General features: G+C 35.2%; 1 protein-coding gene across 3 annotated transcripts; it reads right to left on the minus strand.

The window, feature by feature from the left end:
- Positions 1 to 315: 315 nt before the first annotated feature.
- On the minus strand, positions 316 to 17,531 carry LOC102593392 (actin-related protein 3-like). Of its 3 annotated transcripts, XR_366587.2 has the most exons (10): positions 17,116 to 17,528; positions 16,566 to 17,028; positions 9,604 to 9,750; positions 4,112 to 4,204; positions 3,689 to 3,808; positions 2,811 to 2,921; positions 2,532 to 2,657; positions 2,334 to 2,432; positions 1,703 to 2,181; positions 316 to 1,091 (listed from the first exon to the last, which is right to left on the minus strand). XR_366587.2 is itself a non-coding variant. In XM_015308673.1 (9 exons), exons 1-9 carry the CDS (start codon positions 17,163 to 17,165, stop codon positions 2,101 to 2,103), a joined length of 1,290 nt encoding a protein of 429 aa, XP_015164159.1. In that variant the 5' UTR covers positions 17,166 to 17,528; the 3' UTR covers positions 1,513 to 2,100. The 3 variants fall into 3 exon arrangements, 2 of the variants coding, with proteins under 2 accessions (XP_015164159.1, XP_006338881.1); XM_015308673.1 differs by lacking the exon at positions 316 to 1,091 and having other exon boundaries at positions 1,513 to 2,181; XM_006338819.2 differs by lacking the exons at positions 316 to 1,091; positions 1,703 to 2,181; positions 2,334 to 2,432 and having other exon boundaries at positions 2,556 to 2,662; positions 17,116 to 17,531.
- Between the last annotated feature and the right edge of the window lie 712 nt (positions 17,532 to 18,243).

The following is an 18,243-nucleotide window of genomic DNA, read 5'->3' on the forward strand; positions in this document are numbered from 1 at the left end:
GGTTAGACTCATGGACTTGATTTACCTCCTTAATTGGGAAAAGTCTGTTTTTCCTCCAATCAACACACAACCTATATATAGTTTCAAAGACGAGAATAATAATTCTAATAAAGCTAATTCTTTTTGTTTTTCATAAAACAAATAATATATTTTTGTGTTTGTCCATCTGTTATTTATAGCAATCCTTATCATGTTGAATATTTTCATGAAAATAATAAATAGGAATGGAGAAAGAGAATCACCATGTTTAAGACTCCTTTCTAAAAGGAAAAATAACAAGTTCATAAAGAAAACTTGACAATTTTGATACAGAAATCAATCCATTTCAACCATCTCTCACTAAATCTCATTTGCTTGAGGATGTTGAGCATATAATCTAATTGACACGATCATATGCTTTTTCTATACCTTACACATAATGCCTAGGTCCTCCTCTTTCAATCTAGAATCCACACATTCACTGGCAATGAATGCAACATGCATAGACCATAATATGTCTTCCTATTATGAAGAGCCATCATATGATTAATTTATAGACCTCACTCATAAAGCTTATAGGTCTATAATCTCATTGGTCAATTGCTCCAATCTTCTTTGGAATGAGGGCAATTGAGGCTTTTTTTCATACACTTAGTAAATGTAAATAATGCCTAGTGCTCTTCAAAATCTCACAAAGGATTGGTAAAATGTCATTGCAAAATCATCAGGGCAAGGAACCTTGTCACTTGTAGAAAGTCTGATCCTGTTAAGTGTTGAGCCTTCTTCCTCAAATTTCCTCTGTCACAACTCGTGTTCCTCGTTGCTAATTTCTGGAGCCTCCTGTATATTGAAGTCGTGTCTCCAACTTGCAGATTCCGTAACAAGTTGTAATAGAACTCTTGTATGGTAGACTTCATAATTTCATGTTCAACAATGGACTCCCCTCTACTTCCAGTACATCAATAGAATTGATCCTGGCAATGAAAATATTTTGTTTTCGTCTCCACTTCTCAGCCATTGTATTCAAGACCTTTATCTATAAGCCGCCTCTTCATTTTTAGCTATCTCCTCAAGTACCATTGCTAGATATATTTTCTGCAGCATTTCATCCTCTGCAAGAAGTGAAGCCTCTGTGAGTAGACTTGAGATCAGACATCAGAGAGATGGTTCAAAATATCCTCCTAATGTAGTCAGAAAGTTACTTTCGCATTGCCAAGATATACAATATTTCTTAATGAGGACTGATGTGTCTGCTAAAGAGGGAAAGAAGAAGTGATGCTTCTTCCAAAGTATCTTCTATCCATTCGTTCATATTGTCAAAAGAATAAACAAGTACACAAATACATCAACAAAGAAAAGTGAAAGAAGAAACAAGCCTCGCCTCTGTAATAACAACTAACCAAGCAATTTTCTTTTAGCTGCTCACGGAAACCCAAACTAAAATTATTGTCATCAAGACACCCAAAAGCTAAGAGAAATCACAACAAACAGCTTACAAAAGCACAAATGCAGATTAAATTGCACCAGACAAAATAACTTGGAGACAAATGACAATACTATTCCTAGAAAAAGAATGAAGGTTCAGTGGTGAACCAAATATACAGGTATAGCTTCAATGTTCAGAATGTGTCTACAGAGAAAACAAGTTTCTACATGAATCTTTGACATAGAGCACTAATAGTCATCTCATCGGTCATTCAATAACAATTAAAAGAAAACCTACCTGAATTTGTTTGAAGCTTATTATCCTGCCCTCTTACTAAAATAAACTGATAAATCCCTAGACTGAACTGAACACACAGAAAATAACATTCAGCTCAGTAAATGTCATCTAACTGATCAGCCATCTGAAAAATGGAAGTGCCAACCAGTCCTGACGATGAAAGCCTACTTTTCCGGCAAGGCTAGAATTCATGCGCTGCTAATGGAGAAAAGTACAAGAACCCCATTCGTTACAGGTCCATCCTACACTGCCTCCGATCGGTTGACATAACTGAAGGCACCTGCGGATGTAGGATTTCAGCTTGAAGCTGACACCAAGGACGGATGGATTGGGTTGTTAGGATGAGCACATCTTGACAATAAATGCCTTTGCAATCATCAGTTTGAATTGGTTCAATATCAATACATTCCCTTGAATACGGGATTTGTCCGGCATATGCTAGCTCCATATTCCTCGTATTCTGCCTTTGTATGGCAAGCCTAACATAAAAAATATTCAAATTGATCATCAAAATGAGATTTTAAATTCCCCTATTTGACCGAATGCATAAACCAGTAAATGCAAGGATTAACTTCATTTTGCAGTAATTAACTACAATCAGATAAAACCTAAACTAGAACCATTAACATACCGCAAAAAATTCAGGAGTTGAAGCCAGTACAGAACCTCCAAACCAAACTGCATATCTCTGGATAGGATTGCTGACCACATTCACTTCAACTGGTTGTGCCTGAGGTTGAATTCCAGTAGTCAAGCATCCTTGATATATTGGAGACTATTTATTCTTCTCCTAAAATTCAAGTGAGAAATGGAAGGGGAAAACACTTACTTTGACATTTCCACCTAACCGAGCATCTGATGCAAGAATGCGGTCATCCACTATCTTTTTGAGATCTCGCTGCAATCTTCTATGGAAATCTTTGAACATGGTTGACCCTCCAGATAAAACAATATTCTGAACTTCAACAAGTGCACAATATATATCACACTCACATAGAAAAGTAGGTTCACACATAACTTGAGTTAATTCAAGATACAAGGAACCTTTTTGTTGATCAAGAACTGAATCACTAATGAACAGTTCTATGGAATTCAGCAACAAAATTACCTTATATAAAGCTCTTCTTGTGTCTATTGGTGCAGACTGAATACATTTGTCAATCACCTCAGGTAAAGGGTTCGTAAAATCGCTATTATAAATCTCAGGACTGAAGAAAACCTGTGAACACAATTCATCAAGACAATTTATGAATAAAGCATCTGAAACCACCATAAAAAAATCCTACTTCAATCCAACTCTATGTTTATTAAGGTCCAAAGCTCCATTTTCCTTTCTTTTAATTTCTACCATACGGCCACACCCATAGTGGTCGCTAGACTATCGTTCAGCGTGACTCGAGCACCAGACCAGTAAGCCAACTCAAGAGGCTTCCCCTCAAAGTCAAATGAGCATGGATACTATCTTGATTTCTTCAATTAACTTGGGTATTTTCATTGAACTAGAGTAAAGAAAAAAAGCTACTCCGTGCAAAAAGAAACATAGAGTTTGAGCTAACTTGTCTGAACAATTCGAGAGATTTGGCTGAAACCTAAATTGCTTGGACTCGGGTGCGGGTACCCGATACAGGTGCGGATCTAGAGGTTGGATCCATCATGATCTAAAATTTAAGATTTGGGGGTACGAATCCAGGTACAGATGCAGTGCAGGTATTAGGCTAAAATAATTCAAATTTCTAAAAATAGAGTTATTGTCTATATTATGAGACATTATGTGGAAAACTTACAAGGTATAATGAGGAAAAATATAGATCAAGAGGAGAATCCCAAAAAGTGATATATGGAAAAGGACTGACATTGAAATTTCTATATGCAAGGTACTCCATTTTCTTTGACCCATCTTGTAGGCTAACAACTAACAAGCACATTGAAATCAAAACTATATAGCTCAAGAGATTGAGAAACTTGAAGCTAGAGGATAAACCAGACCTCAGGACCAAGAAATCGCTCATAGCCAACATCACATGAATAAGGTGCTCCTGTCTTTGGTTTTGTACCTCTCCAGTGCTTGATGTACTTCCCTGGCTCTTTATCATGCTTATTGAACTCCTGAAATCATTTGACAATAAGGACCTATTACAAGAAAAAATCAGTTGTAACCACCAGCCTCAGATGCAAACAAGGATTGTGAGTTTAAATCATGGCATGATTTGCTTGCCCTAATTCACAGAAATGTCGAACAGATGAGTCAAGTTTGAGAACTGGATGGAAGAACAAGAGGAACTGGATGGATTATCAGAAAGAACTTCAAACTTTTTTTTTGATGACCATGGTGTCCGGCCCAGCTTAATCTACTCTTTCAACTTATTCCTTTTTACTCCTTTTATATAGTCTCGTACAAATAGCTAATACCTTCACAATGTCAGAACAAGTGTAGCAATGCATTTCCTTCACTTTTCGTGCTATTTCAAAGGAATCTTCTGCTGGAACATGTTCTCCCCTTTCCTGGATTTGAATAATCAAAATAAGTTATCTTTTGAAGCTTGATCAAACAATGAGATACCATCTTAGAAACTCAAAGATAGACCTCAAACACACAACATGCTCATATCTGAGTTGTGGCTAGGGGTGGGGATAAATCACCGAAAACCGCAAAATACAGAGCCTAACCATGAGTTTCGGTGTTATCGAGCCGAACCAGGAATTTCGGTAGTTTGGTAAGCATAAATCACCGGAAACTGAAAATTACCAAGCCTAAACGGGAATTTCGGTATTATCGGGTCGAACAAGGAATTTCGGTATCCAGTAATTCAGTAACCAGTATGGTTTTTATGAGAAAATTTCAAAATTTTGGTGGTCAGTTTTGGTACCCGGTTCCAGGCAGCCGGTATTCAGTACTACCAACTTGTAATTCTGTTTCTTGATTTCAGTTATCTGCTTCGCTGGTTCAAGCAGATGCTATTTTTGTTAGTTTTAGTTTTTTACATGCTAGTCAGCAATGTGATTGTTTGTAGGAACATGACCAACTCTTTTTGAGAAATCATCATGTGCTCTGTAGAAGTCTCAATTTCAACAATTTTGTCCTCTTCAATTTTGCGTTAAGAGATAATTGCAATACTCCACCCTGTCATAATATTTTTTCTTCAACATGTTATTACCGAATTATTAAACGGGTACCGAAACCAAACTTTGATAATACCAAAGACTCACCCCTAGTTGTGGTTACCCTACTAAGCAATTGGCAGTTTTAGATTTCCCACAGGTTAAGGACATCTGCTAATAATTGGGTAACATAAGGTTAAAGACGTTGATATTATAAATCAAGTAACCTTAAGCGGTACTTCTTAATTCAAGCAACTATGATCTGAGCACTGGAGAAAAAAACTTCTGAATGACCAGTCATAGGAGAAACAATCACTAATTATCCAATCTTCTTTACTCTCCAGGAAAATTTTTCTAAACAATCGTTAAACTGATAAAATATTTCATAGTAACCCCGTCATTAATTTCCATTTGGATACGATAAAAAAAAAATCCAAATAAACTAGGAAAAAAAATTTCCTTAATATTTTTCAAATTGTAGTAGGATAAGCATTTGTTAATACATTCCTTAGTTTTAAAGTTAAAATGAATAAAGGGTCAACAATAACTCCATCGATGATATTTTATGATTTGAATTAATGTAATAAATTTTCTTATTTTATGTCTGTGAGAAATATTGGAGAAGAATATTATTGAATTGTTGTCTACATTATTACACAAAGACCATATTTATAGACACTACAATACAATCTTTTACCAAGTAGGATACTATTTACTATTCTTATTACTATTCCTATGACTATGACTATTCCTATTCTAAGTATGATTGTATATACCTATTCCTATTCTAACAATCCCCCTCAAGCTAGTGCATACAAATTATATGTACCTAGCGTGTTACAAATATAATTAATACGAGGACCGATGAGGGACTTGGTGAGATATCTGCACGTTGATCACTCGACTTCACAAAATTGACAATCAATCTCAATGTGCTTAGAGCTTGTTTGGATTGGCTTAAAAGTTGGTCAAACCTACTTGTAAGTCATTTTTAGCTTTTGAGAGTGTTTGGCAAGGTTAAAAATAACTTAAAATAAGTTTAAAATGACTTAAAAAGAGTTAAAAACCAAAAGTGGAACTCCCTTTGCTTTTTATTTTGACTTAAAAGTCATTTAAGTTTGACTTTTTTTTTTTTTACTTAAAAACTACTTTTTTTTAAGTCAATTCAAACAGGGCCTGTTTGGATTGGCTTAACAGTTGGTCAAACCTACTTTCAACTCATTTTTAGCTTTTGGGAGTGTTTGGCAAAGTTAAAAATAACTTAAAATAAGTTAAAAACCAAAAGTAGGACTCCCCCAATTTTTTATTTTTTGACGTAAAAGTCATTTAAGTTGGACTATTTATTTTTGACTTAAAAACTACTTTAAGCCAATCCAAACGGGCTAGTTTTCTCATGAAATACTAGATTTGATGCATAATGTCAGTCTATCTCAATGTGTTTGGTCTATCATGGAATACTGAATTGGATGCATAATGTCAATAAAACACAGAGTGATAAAATTACAGTGTTGAACTTCCCAAACCAAGCTTGCAAAGATTGTTTCAGACCATAAAGTGACTTACATAATCGACATACAAGGATACTAAACTCCCCCGAGCAACAAAATTAGGTGGTTGCTCCATATAGACTTCTTCACAATGCAGTAGTCGCTAGAAAGTGCTCAAAATCTAGTATGAAGTATATGGATAATGTTGGAATCAATATACGAGTTGCTAAAACATGCTCATACGCCGGAGTATTAGATTTGATGGCTGAAAGTGGACACAATCTAAGAAAAAAAATATATGGGTAGGATCAGAATGATAGCACAATACAACTGAAAAATAGAAATTATATAGGAAAGGTCGGATTGACGGCACGACCCTATTGAAAAAGAGAAATAATATGGGTATGATCGAAATGATGGCAGGACCCTACTAAAAAGAGAAATCATATGTGTAGGGTCAGAATGATGGCACAACCCTACGCAAATCAGATTTGAGGAGTCATCGAAAAGAGGAATGGAACTACGCCAAATTAAATTTGAGTCATCGAAAAGACACATGGTTAGGACTGGGCATTCGGTAATTCGGTTCGGTTTCGTTTTTTTTTTTTTTTGATTTTTGGTTTTTGGTTTTTGGAATTGTTGTACCGAACACTGAACCGAATTCGGTTCGGTTCGGTTTATTAAGTTTGATTTTTTTTGTTATGGGCCTGCTGGTCGTCGGTCTTTCATCGCGGTGTTGGTGATGGTGTGGAACTTGAACCGAAATAGTAACTTGGAAAGTTGGAAGAGAAGCCGAAGCTATTAGCAAAAACCTACCAAAAGTTGGAAGAGAAGCAGGAGCTTGGAAAGTGTGGCGGAAAATTGGAAATTGAAAAGTGAAAACCTAATACTAAGTGCTACTGCCAACTGATATAATATTTATTATTTAATATTAAATATTATTAACATTTAATTGCATAATATATTATAATATATATTATTAAATATTAATTATATATATATGTATATTTTGGTTAAACAAAAATGCCAAAAATACGAAAACACGTCGAAAACTGAACTGAAATACCAAATACACAAAAACACATACCGAAAACCGAAATACCAAAAAGATTTGGTTTGGTTTTTCACAGTACTATGCAACTCAGTTATGAGAAAGTAGTTTAGAAAAATCCACCATAGTAGGCAAATGAAATATGAAAAGTAATCGGGGAGATGCACGATGCTACACAAATCAGATATGAAAAAAAAAAGTAGTCACCTAAAGGATGGCACAATGCTACACAAATTAAATATGAAAAAGTAGTCACTGAAAAGATGGCACGGTGCTACGAAAATCAAATATGAAAAAGTAGTCACCGGAAAGATGGCACGGTGCTACACAAATTAGATATGAGAAAGTAGTTATCGAAAAGATGACACGGTGCTACATAAATTAAATATGAAAAAGTAATCACCAGAAAGATGACACAGTGCTACACAAATACCGACGGATATGGGGTTGACACAAAACACCCCTAGAAAGTCACCAAAAATTGACGCACGACGACTTGTCTGATTGAGTTATCTTTTCCTGAAAATGGGGTTCATGCATATATCATTGGCCCTACTTTTGTTAACATAATCACTAGCCAGACGGGCGGCATATATGTGTAATAGCCACCCGCTGGCGGCGGAAGCTTTTGATTTCTACCAAGTTCGTAGAGGCCCTGATACCATGTGAGAAATATTGGAGAAGAATATTATTAAATTGTTGTCTACATTATTACACAGACTTTATTTATAAACACTAGTCACTACAATACAATCATTTACCAAGTAGGATATTATTTACTATTCCTATTCCTATGACCATTCTTATTCCTATTTGTATTCTTATTCTAAGTAAGATTGTATATACATATTCCTATTCTAACAATGGCATTAGCAAATCCCTTATTAAAAAATAAAAATATTTTCTATTTTATAAGAAAAAAAAATTATCGTTATCTAAATGAAAAATAATGATGGGTTACTATGATCTTATACTTATGACCTACATTATAGGTTAAAACGTACATGAGAATTAGCTACTTCAATTAATAAACGACATTAAGAAGAAAAAAATTACTTCCCACTTTTTTATTAGTTAAGAGATTTTAAAAGAAAAGAAACAAGGAAATGGTTCTTTAAAATTAATATTTTTATAAGGAAAAAAATGTGTTTAAAAGAAAAAAAATATTATCGAGAAAAGGGCATTTTTGACCCAATTAAGTAACAATAGGAAGGTACTTTTAGGGATATCAGATAAAAATGTAACAATAGCGCATTTTTGTTTAATTTTTTGCATAATTTAAGGGGAATTTTTACCCTTTTCCACAAGAAAATAGTAACACAAAATAACAGTGTTGGATAATGATTGTGATAAAGATTAATGCTATAATGCATCAATTCGATTTTCAAAGTAAAGAATTGCACGGCAGATCCAGGATATGAAGGTTACGCGGGTGCCACGGTCTTTAATATAAACACAGTGATGGACATCAAATTAGGGCGTAGATTCAGCAAATTCGATCCATTTTGGGCTAATCCAGGTCGATTTACAAGATTTTTAGTACATAAATAAATATACGATTATCTAACCAAAATGAGTTTTATATAATTCAATCAAATTCTATTGAACAAAAATGAGAAAAATATGAACGAAAAAACTAATTTTTTTGAATAGGCAATTACAACCCTCCAATTCAAACATAATGTACTTGAGTCATGATAATTAACAAATTGTAACTTATAATGAGTTTTATTTTTAAAAAAAAAAAAAAGAGCCAAACCAGTTTCTATAAGAGATCTCATCAACTTTAAGTAAAGACAAATATTTTCATTTCAGAAATTCACAAATTATCTAATACAAAACATTAATAAAAGAAATTAATTTGCGAACAAAAACAAAAACTCTTTAAAAGTTGCAAAAAGAAATTAATAAACTAGCACAAAACGATCCTTGCCCCTGTTGCTTTCATTTAAAAGATAAAGAAATGAAATGATTGAAACTAGGTATTGCTATTATTAGCATACTCATTTGAACTAGAGGCTTGTGTGCTAAAGGTTATATATACAACCTATTCCTACGTCTTTATTTCATCTCCGGGACAGTTGGAACTCCATGGGATTTATAATACCAATAACATTGAGACACAAAATTCAGGACATCACAATCCTATGTTATTCATTCGACCCCGATAGATCAGCAACAGTCAAAGGAAAATAGTGAGCATGCATAGTCTACTCAACCATTTTTATGGAAACTGATGGCATAGAGAAACAAGAACTGCATACCTTCATAAGCTGTTGAACAAAGAGAGTAACATCTTTCCCAGAAACGGGAATTGACTTAATGCTGCTCCCAATAACATAACCCTCAGCAACAGGTACAACATGGGTAGCACCATCTCCAATATCCACTACGACTCCAGTCATCTCACACTAAAGAAATAGCGTATAACAATTACAAGATATGTCAAATTGTTAGACCACAATTAAGTTCAGTTTCTGGAATAATGGAATGCAAGAAACCTATGATCATAAAGAAGAGAACGGATACACAGGATATTATGTCAAGCAACTAACGAACATACAAAGTTATTGATTTACTCTAGTGATACTGTGTCTATCATAGATGTTCTAGATTCTTTATAGCTAGACAAGGAAGACACTAGAGCTCTATTGTAAACATGGTTTCAGTACTACCCAAGTACTGTTTTGATCCCTGATATAGTAAAAAGTTGCTGATTTCAAAAAAAAAAAACTAACAAACATACTAAAGGTTGACATGCAACCCAGTACTCTCTGAATAGCTCAATGTTCATATTCCCATTTTCCACTAGAAAAGAAAAGGGATAATTTCAGAAACCTCCCTCCAGGTTTCGCTCTATAACACTCATCTCCCATGTGGTTTACGATATTACGTCTACCTCCCTTATTTTCATTTTCTTGTAACCATTCTTTAAACCTATTTAAAATAAATATAAATTAATTTAGATTTGACAATTTTACCCTTCTATATGCAAGCTTAGATCTAATTTTCAACGATTTATCTCTATTTCTTGGATCATTTTTCTTCTTTGCTCGTGGAAATGTTTATCTAGAACAAAATCTGATCGTTCTTATCGAATTTCTCTCTTGGGGAGTTCATTTTTATCTTCGATTTGAAGAAATTGTTGCCGGAAAATGATGGGTTATTGTGGGGGAAAGAATCATCAGTGAATTAATAAAGGTAAAATGAAGATGAAGAGTTAATATTTGGTGAAAATGGTGGGTCAGCTTGAATAAAGACTTTGATCTTTGTTTGATAAAAAAACACGTGTATATATATATATATATATAATAGTATTAATGTATTTGTGCTGATTTATTTTTAAAGTATTTGTTAAATGAGATATTTTTTATATAATATTTATTAATATATAGAAGGGTAAAATTGTCAAATCTAAATTAATTTATATTTATTTTAAATAGGTTTAAAGAATGGTTACAAGAAAATGAAAATAAGGGAGGTAGACGTAATATCGTAAATCACAGGGGAGGTAAGTGTTATAGAGCGAAACCTGAAGGAAGGTCTCTGAAATTATCCCAAAAGAAAATAATGAAGATATTAGGTTGGAACAGACTCCTTGGCCATTATTTTCCTTGACATGACAAAGATACCAGTTCATGTCATTGAGAAAAGACATAAAAGCTATTCTGCTTGACATACTGGGGAGTGCATACAGGAAGTAGATGAACTTAAACCAGAACGACTCTTTCAGTATGAGGATATTGATGATTAATGGTGCCCTTACAATCAGAATGCTAGCTTAGGTGACAAATTTCGCTGGAATGTAATTTGATTCTGGTTTTCAAGGTTCAAATTTGTTTGTAGATTTGTTGCATTCCCTGAAGATTACACACTTTTGGAAAAGGTATAAGGCATATGCACACTGCAGAGGCGATGCTACAGTCCAGTGCAGCTGAGACCAGTCAGCTTACAAACTGTTTGGCCTTATTTGCTTTACCCAACTTCATATTTTATTTGGTGTGGCCAGCATTTCACTTCATTTGTTTGCATATCATGGCTGCGTCTTGAGCGTTTACCTGTCCTTTTGGCCATGTAAAGGCTCAATTGGCACACCATGGGAGATGTGTATGTCATGAGGGTAATCAATGTTTGATCCCTTTACAGGACAAGTTCAATTATGATGAGGCTGTAGAGCCATTATTTGCTTGAATGATTCAGCATCACATTTAAAAATGCATAATTTATGATGGTACAGGACCGCAAGAAATCCCAATGCATGTGATTGGTGGTACAACGATGACCATATCCCCCTTATGTGTTTGAATATAGTTATGGGATATGAGATGGTTTGTTGCTCGGTACAAGGTTTAAGGCAATTCGGATGCGGGTCAAATCAACCCTAGATTTGGGGCGTCACATCTAACCTCTTAACTTTATTATGGGGGGATCAAACTATGCCATTGAAGAGGAAATATGTATTTTTTATTTTCCTCCAGCATTTCACTCTTACATTACCTGCTTGCCTCATATTGTACAATTCAAACCAAACTTCCTATCTACAACTAGAGTCACGGTGTCCTTTCCGAGTTAAAGTATGCCAGAGCCCATTCGTGCTTGTAACCTTAACTCAGGCCAACCAACAAGAAAAGCAGAGAAACACAAAAATACATCAAATAAATTCTTCCGTCTTGCCAAACCAACTAATAAAAGCAACCGAACTTTCCTAACACCACAATCTCCTATTATAACCATCTCCAGTGACTTAAACCAAGAGAAAAAGGAATTAAAGGGAACAAGAAAAAGGAGGGGCGGGAAGGGGGGAGGATATCAAGAGGGAAAGCTCAACTCGAGATGCAAGACAAGCTAGCTAGGGCTTTCATACAATGATTACTTTGACGGTGGCCTTCAAGGATTCATTTATCAATCTTGCTAAGTTGATTTGGATTTCTAAAATGACATAATTGTTGAATTTTTTCTCTCTACTTTGATAAATCAGTAGTTCGATTGAGTGAAAGGGAGACTTCCCGCATACAAGGTTCATATAAGAATAAAGGATCTTTGTAAAAGAAACCAATCATCTATACTAATTGGAATATAGTGAGAAGCTTTCTCTTTGTATGCAATTTTTGTTCAAAATTATGACAGCAACTAGTTGAAAAAGTATAAGAATATAATCGGGAAACTTTGAGGCGACCGTTTATCCACCTATCTTGTTAAAGTGAGTACAATTGCCTCTTGAAAAAAAAATCAATCTTGTGATGGGCAGTGTCCTACATGCTGGCCATGTCAGAGGCTCATCAGATGCCACATTATTTTTTGACATGCCTATTGGGTGGTAGCTCTGTAGGTACCCTTCACGGCCTTGGATTTGAGTTACTACACAAATTTTAGTTCCAGACTAAAATGAAAGATTACATCAATTAGACTCATTATAAAATTATCAAGTTGGTCATGAATTAAGTCATCTTGATCTTGGCCAAAATTCATTCTTCTTGGGCTTGGTTGGTGAGTTTCTTTCATGTCTAAGTTTTGGGCTTAAAATATATTAGAGCTCTTGAACGTGTCTTCTAAGGTTTTTAACTCATATTCACCGTAAGACATTTCTTTTTTTGAACTAAAAGTCCATAAGTTCTTCCTGAAGTTACTTAGCTTGTGATCTTGTCAATGGCTTTCTAGGAGTTCAAAACCTTGGCATTAGCTTCTTGAGGTGGTGTCTTTCCTCGAAAGCAATCTATTTCAAGCACAAATAATAGTCATGGAAGAAGCCTACCCAATCAACTCTAATGAGGCCCAAGAAGAATAGACTTTAGCCTAACCCTAGAGACTTAGTTCATGACCAACTATAATGAGTCCAATTGATGCTATATTTTATTTTGTCTTGAAACTAGAATTTAAGTAGTCGGCCTTGTGATTGCTTGTTTGACAAGAAATTATTTTGGATGCTTGTTTGACTAGTATTCCTTAAGGAAGTAGGATTTGGTTACTTGTATGACTAGAACTCCTTAAGTAAGGATGATTTGACTTATACTTAGGTTACTTGTTCAACTAGTTTGCTTATAATAAGACCATTCATTCTTCCCTTCATAAGGAAAAAAAGAAAAGATATAGGACCATTCATTCTTCTACAGGTATGTCTCCTTTTGAAGTTATTTATGGTTTAAATACCCCTACTCCTATTGATTAACTTCCATTACTTGAAAATGACATTGCTAGTCTTGATGGTATGACGAAACCAAAGTAATGAAAAAAGATCCATGAGCAAACTCGCCTTCTAAGTTACTCGGACTCTTCACTTTTGGTGCCGCACCCGTGTCGACACGACATGGGTGTGGGTGTGGGATCCGTGTCCGAATTGGTCAACCGATTTTGGGTACTTTGATGAAAATTGATGGGGAAAGTCTGGACAGTTTTACACTCTGTTTGGATCATTGTTACCCATTGTATTGTATTGCATCGTTACTATACCTACAATGTTTGTTTTGATTGTTACTTAAAATGTATTATATTGTATTGTTAAATTTCGTTGTTACGTAACAATGAAAACCCCTATTTTATGGAACAACCGATTTGGTGTGTTTCCATTGTTACTTAATTTCTTTTTCCAATTATATCTTTACATAATATTTTAAAATACTATTTTACCCTTTACCTTATATTATTTAATTCTAGTCAAACCTCCTACCCTAGAATAATTAAGGATATTTTAGTAAATTTATAAATTACAATACAGTACGATACAATCAAACCAAACAATTAAAATGTTATTAAACAATAACAAACAATACAGTCTAGCCAAACATTGTATCTACCATACAGTACAGTACAATAGAGTACAATACAATACAATACAATACAATACATTATGAAACAATGGGTAACAATGATCCAAACAGTGTTAATGATTTTTGTAATCAATACAAAAGCTAAGGTGAAATTGAAGAAAATGGAATACCTTTTATATAGAAATTTCTATGTCACTCTTTTTCCTTTAATCTCCTTCCAGGATTTTCCTTAAGTTCTCCATATGATATCTAATTTATAACTCTATTTTAGATATTTTAATTATTTTTAGGCGAATCCCCGCACCTGTATCTATACATGGATCCATATTCCCGAATCCTAAAAATTAGATCATGAAGGATCCGACCTCTAGGTCCGCACACGTATTGAACACCCGCACCCGAGTCTGAGCAAGTTAGCTCGCCTTCATATTGAGAAAAAGAAACACCAAACAACCTTAAGAGTAAATAACAATGGAAAGAAAATCACTTCCCAGCTTGGTGATTGGGTTTAGGTGCATATGTGCAAGGTGAGGTTTCCTAGCAAACGAAATCCAAGTTGCACCTAAGACGGTATTTGTCATTTGAAGTTCTTCAGAAGAAAAGAAATAATTTCTACAAGTTAAACCTTCCCAGTAACTACCAATTTAGCGGTACTTTTAAGTAGTTGATCTTTCTCTTTTTAACGTGGGTCCCAATTTTAGAGGGAAATTTCACGGGAGATTGATAGCCACCAAGGGAAGACACCAATTCAAGAAGTTCAAGGTCAAGCTTTGGAATCTTCTAGAAGGCCATTGACGAGATTACAAGCTAAGGAACTTCAAGAAAACTTCCTGGACTTCAATTCAAATAATGAAATTCTAATGGTGGAAGATGACTTATAACCTTAGAAGACAGGTCCAAGAGCTTTAATATATCTCAAGCTCAAATAGAAGAAATGGAAGAAGTTGACCCAACAACAATGAGGCCAAGGAAGAAAAGGTTAAAAGCCAGTTCCTAGAAGACTTATTTCACTATCAACTTGATAATTTAATAAGAATCTAATTGATGTAATCTTATATATTTGGTCTTGGGCCTAGAGTTTGAGTAGTTATCCTTATAATTGCTTGTTTGACTCTACTAATAATCCTTTTGGAGGGTTGTTTGACTAATAATCCTTTTGGAGGTTTGTTTGACTAATATTCTTAAGTATGATTTGATTTATTTTCCTTTTTTTTCTTTTTGATAAATGTGGTGTCCAGGGCAGCTTGTGTGCACCTCAACTAATTCCAGGGGACATCTACCACCTCTTACCAGCACTAGATACCTTGCAAGTCTATCCACTAAGACTAGGGCATATTGGAAGAAATCACTAGTGTTCTTTGTCTTTGTTGGGATTTGAACATGAGATGTCATTGTTGTCAACCCACTTCATTGACAACTACACCACACCCTTCGGTGCTACTTATACTCCTTTTTGGTTGCTACTCATAAAAAAAATGGCATGATATCTCAAGACTCACCCACCCCCCACCCCCAAAACTCCACTCCAAAAGACAGCTCAAAGCTCTGGCAAAACATCATCACACTAGTCACATATCCTCATATAGCTCCTTTTTTTCCTTCTTCTCCTCCCTCGACCAAAAACTATTTCCGCTCAATCCCTCTATTATATGTTCTTCCTCTTCAACTTTTTCAGTAATCTATCGTTTGCCTCCTTCAGACCCTAGTTGTTTGCTTTCCCCAAAATTGACCAATATACATTTATTCCCTAAACATATCAACTCATTTTTCAAAGTTCCTTTCTTCTAGTCTCACCAAAGGCGATAAGGTGCTTCTGTTTAACAATTGGATAGTTTAAATTACATGAAAGCAAGTTTTAACGGGTAGAGAAAACCCTGCTCCCACCCCCACCAAAAAATAACACTATTAGTAGCATATGTCAAGGTAAATTACCTTTATAAATGAGTAGGTCACATACACACTTCAGGGACCTGACCCTAGGACACTAACATCAATACATCATTTTTCGGATATTGTTCCAAATAAAGGACATGGCATCATGCTGCCAATGTTTGTTCTTATTTTATACCACCAACCTAAATTTGCAGTTGTACAAGAGACAGGCACCCTTTTTCAGAGTTTACACTCTCATAACTTGGGCAACAATCTGAATCTCAGAAACATAACAAGCTTTCCACTAAGCACATCAATTTGTTCACTTTTAATCATTTTATGAATGAATACATGAGTGAAGCTAGTCCTAATATTGCGAGAAATGAAAGCCTATTACACAATTAACTTTCTCTTAATACTCTAGTCAAGAAAGCTACTTGCTAAGCAAAAGGTTTGTTGAACAAGGTTAACAAAATTTTACAGACCAATTAGATCACAAAAATATCAATACCAGAAAATATCCGACCCCCATATATCATCAAAATCCAGAAAACAACAGGAAACAAAGTTGTTTAAGATAGAGTACCAACCTTGGATGCTGTGTACCCAGCTGCCAAAGCAAGAACCGGCTGCACAGCTATATAAAGTCCCGGAACATTGAAAGTCTCAAACATAATTTCACCAGTATATTCTCGGTTCTCTGGTGCAGTCATAGGGCTTTCAGTCAATAGAAAATAGTGATCCTCAGGGTCACAACGCAGGTAATTGAATATACACTGCTGCCAGAACCGCTCCATTGAATCCCAGTTATCAACTTGTCCATGTTCAATAGGATAGGTAAGATTGTAATTGCTACTAGATTTAGATCTGGTCAAAGCCTCATCCCCAATAAAGAAATCAAGATCCGCCATAACCCCTGCACTGTGCTGGGCTAACCAGTTGCTGTTCTTAGTCAAAGCTCGAGGCTGATTAACAAATGATTCGTTAGCTGCAACAACTGTAGGTAGTATGAAACATGGCTCCACATTTCCAGCAAAACCAATTTTTGTATACCTGAAAATAAGAGAAATTTGGAATCAAAAACGTAATTGGGTTGAAAAAACTGAATCAAACAGGTTGAGGGTGATGTAGAATGAATACCCGGTTCCATTGTCAAAGACTACAGCAGGGCGAGAGGTAGAAGGGTCCATAAGGATTGAAGAAGAAAGAGAGGATCTGCGGTTGAGATCCAAAGAGAGGTTTAAAGGGTATAATCATGGTCGTAGGAGGAAGAAAGGGGATGAAAACGACGACGTATAAGGTAGGAAAAAGGTGATGACGACGGAAGTACCGATGGTAGAAGGGTTCAATTCATCCATTTCCATTTCATTGAATAAGGCAAACAAACAGTTTCGAATTTATTGAATAAGGCAAACAAACAGTTTCGAATTCATCGTCTAGTGTGAGATTCTGCTCTTCTTCAATTTTGTACTTTTTCTAATTGAATTTGGATTCCTTTCTTAGCAATCAGACAACATGTTTGCTAGTATTTCTCGATTGTTGATTGGGCTTTACTTTGTTCCAACTTCCATGGCAGGTGGCTATTGTAATTAGGAAATTTTAACAAAAATATTTGGGTCGGGTTTTTCAAATATCAAATCATTATTATCAGATAGGAAAATTTCAAAATCAGCAAACATTAGGCCTTAATTAGGAATTTATAGCTATAGTTTACTTAATTACGGATAACAACAAAATATTAGGGGAGGAGAGAGGCGAGCGAGATATGGGAGAGAGATGAGAGATAGCATTTTTCATGGATTTTGGAGAAAAAATTATTATAAGTACAAACAAATTTGTATCAAAATTAATACACATTAAGAGGAGAGAGGCAAGCGGGATCGAGAAAGGGAGGAGAGAGGCGAGCGAGATCGAGAAAGGGAGGAAAAAAGCGAGCGAGATCCAGAGAGAGAAGAGAAGATGGTAAGTTGATGAGTGGTAGATTTACACTCATTTAGGGCCTTTTTAGTCCAACAATTAGTGTCCTCAATGCCTAATTATGTCTCATTCTAATGCTAGTTTGATGATTTGCGACTATAAAAACTAAAGGACAAGGCAAGGATGAATGCATAAAAGAAAGGTCAACAACATTGAAAGAAGTGTAAACTCCACACTGGGAGTCGCCTAACCAAAAGGGTGGATCGGCCAAATGACATGACCTCGTCTAAAGTGACAGTGCTCACAATCGAAGACAATCGAGGCAGGTCGGTAAACCAAAAGTGAAACGGC

This window comes from Solanum tuberosum, unplaced genomic scaffold (assembly GCF_000226075.1).
Source record: "Solanum tuberosum cultivar DM 1-3 516 R44 unplaced genomic scaffold, SolTub_3.0 scf00006, whole genome shotgun sequence".
In the NCBI taxonomy this organism is placed as follows: Eukaryota; Viridiplantae; Streptophyta; class Magnoliopsida; order Solanales; family Solanaceae; genus Solanum; species Solanum tuberosum.

Excerpts from the sequence above, each read along its gene's own strand:
- LOC102593392 (XM_015308673.1), bottom strand. The coding sequence starts at position 17,165 with ATGGACCCTTCTACCTCTCGCCCTGCTGTAGTCTTTGACAATGGAACC. Across the intron at positions 17,029-17,115 it reads GTCTTTGACAATGGAACCGG|GTATACAAAAATTGGTTTTG; the intron begins GTATTCATTCTA and ends TCTTATTTTCAG. Across the intron at positions 3,809-4,111 it reads CTTGTTCTGACATTGTGAAG|GAGTTCAATAAGCATGATAA; the intron begins GTATTAGCTATT and ends AAATGATTTCAG.